Below are 3,234 nucleotides of genomic sequence, written 5' to 3' on the forward strand. Positions count from 1 at the left end.
TTTGTTGGGCCAGCACCCACTTCACCCATCGCCTCCAGGGACCAGAGGAGGACCCTGATCCCCTCCCAGCCCTCTCCTGCCTCCGAGGGGCTGGGAAAACTGGGAAGCAGGGGCAGCCCAGCACGGCCATGGGGCCTCTCCTCACAGCCACCGGCCAAGCGTGAAATGGGCTGAAAAGCAAAAGGCCACACGAGGTCCCCAGGGCCAGGGGCTGCTTGGCCCCAGGGCTGCAGAGCAGGGCTGGCTCCGGCCACCTCCTGCTTCTGTGTCCTGTCCCTCTCTGCTTTCCCCACTCCGTGACCATGCCAGGGCACTGCCCCATCTGTCCCCAGGACTGAGGTCCCCAGCGCTGCCCTCGGAGCGGTGAGCCCAGCCTGGTGCAGGATGTGGACCCTGGCCTGGCTGGGCATGGCCAGTCTGTGCCTGGGCACAGCTTGGGCTGTCCCAGCCAAGGAGAGGAGGAAGGTGGAGAAGCCAAAAGCTGACCTGGCACTCTATGAAGATCTGGATCTGGACAACTATGACCTGACGTTGGACAACTATGGAGAAATCCTTGACCTGAGCAACTATGAGGAGCTCTATGACTACGGTGACCTTGCTCCGAAGGTGAGGAAGATGCTGGAGAGCACCTGGAGTGCAGGACAGCTCTCCCCTGGGTGAATCCTGAGAAAGGGGTTTGTTCCAAGGGACAGACAGGGCACAGCTGGAGAACCAGCTTCTTGCACAAGCCTATGAGCCCTGGCAGCTCTCCCATCAATCTTGCCAGCGGTAGGAAAGGCTTTATCCAACCCCAACCTCTGCCAACTACTTTGTCCCTTGCCAGTGCTTAGGCAGAGCATCACTGCAGGAACCTGGACAGGAAACTTCCTGCAGCCTCTGGGCAGGGAGGGAGGAGGTTTCCAAAACCCTGAGCTGGCAGAGCTCTCCAGGGGGGACTTATCTTCTCAATAAGGCCTACCCAGTGCCCCTGACCCTTTGTCCGGCTTCTCAATAAGGCCCTACCCAGTGCCCCTGACCCTTTGTCCAGCACCATCCACCCTGAAGGCGAAGGTTGCCCACCCTCACCCCCAGGCTGTGTTTGCAGATCGAGGTTGGCACCTTGGCTCCTCGCCCCAAGGACCCTGAAGCTCTCCCAAACCTGAGTGCCACGGCTGAACCCCCAAAACTGCAGCCTCCAACCACCTCTGGTCCCATCCAGCCAGCACCCATCCCTGTGCAGGGTGAGTGCTGAGCCCTGGCTTTGGTTCCCTGGGGATGCATCCAGGTGTGCCAGGGGAGGCAGGGCTGGGGCTTGGCAGGAAAAGGAGCAGATTTTGTGCCCCCAGCAGCAGCTCTTTGCTCTGCCAGGGCAGCCAGGAGCTGGGGTGTGGGGGTGAGGCTCTGCACAGAGCAGCAGGAGAGCTGCAGTGAGACATTTCTGGGAAACAAGAGCTCCAGCAAAGCAGCAACACTTTAATGAGCAGAGGCATTGCGACAGTCGGACAGAGTAGCAATTAGATTAGTGACAATTAAAATCCTGTAGCGAGGGATAAATATCTTTATTCATTCTCTGTCACTCTGGACTGGGACAAATTAAGTAGGAGGCAAAGGGAAATTGTTGCCTTGCTGCTTTGAACTCCCCCACTAATGGATGTGGAGTGTCACAGGAGACAGGATGGAGCTGGGGGAGAGGAGAGGGAGCACATGTGGGGGGACGTGGCTTTACCCCTTCTGCCCCTCTGCCCAGGGCCCTCAGGCACCTGAGACAGATGTTTTGCTCGATGCAAAACTGTTTTATTTCATTCTGTTTCCTCCAGTGGAAAAGCTAAGGGGCCCAGGAGAGCCCTGGGTGTGAGGCTGCTGCTCTGGCAGCTTTACATCTCCTGTGGGAGAGATTTGGCCCTGAGCAGCTCATGTATTAGCAGCTCATGTATTAGCAGCTCTTTTGCCTGGGAGTTTCTGGCCCTTCCCTGGATGAGGTGCCCTGGGCTGGTTCCCTGGTGAAGGTGCTGTGACAGCTCTGGGTGGTAAAGCCTCCGTGTACCCACAGCCTGGGCACCATCCCTGCGTGCTGGGGTACTCGGGAGGATCCAGGAGCTGTGCTATGCCAAGGGTTTGCTCTGCACCCCCAGGGCTGCCCAGCTGCCTGCTCTGCCTGTGCATTGGCACCTCTGTCTACTGCGACGACGCCGACCTGGAGCACATCCCACCACTGCCCCCAGACACCACCTACCTCTACGCTCGTTTTAACCGCATCGACACCGTCCGCGCCGGAGACTTCTCGGGGCTGAGTGCGTCGGGGCAGGGCAGGGGGATAAATGGGTCTGCCTTGGTCCCTCTGCATCTTCTCCATCCCCTCCTTTAGGACGAGGGATAATGGGTTCAAACTGAAGGAGGGAAAAGTCTAGGTTGGATGTGAGGAAGTTTTTTCTATAAGGATGGTGAGACATCAGAACAGGTTGCTCAGGGATGTTGCCAAGGGTCTGACTTGGTCCCTCTTCATCTTCTCCATCCCCTCCATTTAGGACAAGGGGTGATGGATTCAAACTGAAGAAGGGGAAGTTGAGGTTAGATATTAGAAAAAGGTCTTTTGCTGTAAGGGTGGTGAAACATCGGAACAGGTTGCTCAGGGATCTTGCCAAGGGTCTGACTTGGTCCCTCTTCATCTTCTCCATCCCCTCCATTTAGGACAAGGGGTGATGGATTCAAACTGAAGAAGGGGAAGTTGAAGTTAGATATTAGAAAAAGGTTTTTTATTGTAAGAGTGGTGAAACATCGGAACAGGTTGCTCAGGGATGTTGCCAAGGGTCTGCCTTGGTCCCTCTTCATCCTCTCCATCCCTTCCTTTTAGACAAGGGGCAATGGATTCAAACTGAAGAAGGGGAAGTTGAGGTTAGATATTAGAAAAAGGTTTTTTACTCTAAGGGTGGTGAGACATTGCAACAGGTTGCTCAGGGACGTGGTGGCTGCCCCAGCCGTGGTGGTGTTCAAGGCCAGGCTGGATGAGATCTTGAGCAACCTGATCTAGTGAGGAGATGTCTCTGCTCGTGTCAGGGTGAGTTGGGATGATCTGCAATCTCCATCCCAACCCTGAAATTCCACGATTCTCTCCCACCTCCAGAGAAGCTGAAGAGGATAGACCTGAGCAGCAATTCCATCTCTCGGGCAGATGTGGATGCATTCCGGGGGCTGCAGAGCCTGCAGGAGCTGCTGCTGCCCGAGAACAGGCTGACGGCGCTGCCCGAGCTGCCGCGC

General features: G+C 56.4%; 1 protein-coding gene across 1 annotated transcript in view; it reads left to right on the top strand.

Moving 5' to 3' along the window:
* Positions 1 to 384: 384 nt before the first annotated feature.
* Positions 385 to 3,234, top strand: part of OPTC (opticin) — a 3,375-nt gene continuing 525 nt past the window's right edge. Inside the window, exons 1-4 of the mRNA XM_009075991.1 lie at positions 385 to 606; positions 1,085 to 1,220; positions 2,112 to 2,270; positions 3,101 to 3,234. Of these exons, the coding sequence (XP_009074239.1) occupies positions 385 to 606; positions 1,085 to 1,220; positions 2,112 to 2,270; positions 3,101 to 3,234 (651 nt within the window). The remainder of the gene's footprint in view (positions 607 to 1,084; positions 1,221 to 2,111; positions 2,271 to 3,100) is intronic.

Source organism: Acanthisitta chloris, unplaced genomic scaffold, assembly GCF_000695815.1.
Source record: "Acanthisitta chloris isolate BGI_N310 unplaced genomic scaffold, ASM69581v1 scaffold40755, whole genome shotgun sequence".
NCBI lineage: Eukaryota > Metazoa > Chordata > Aves > Passeriformes > Acanthisittidae > Acanthisitta > Acanthisitta chloris.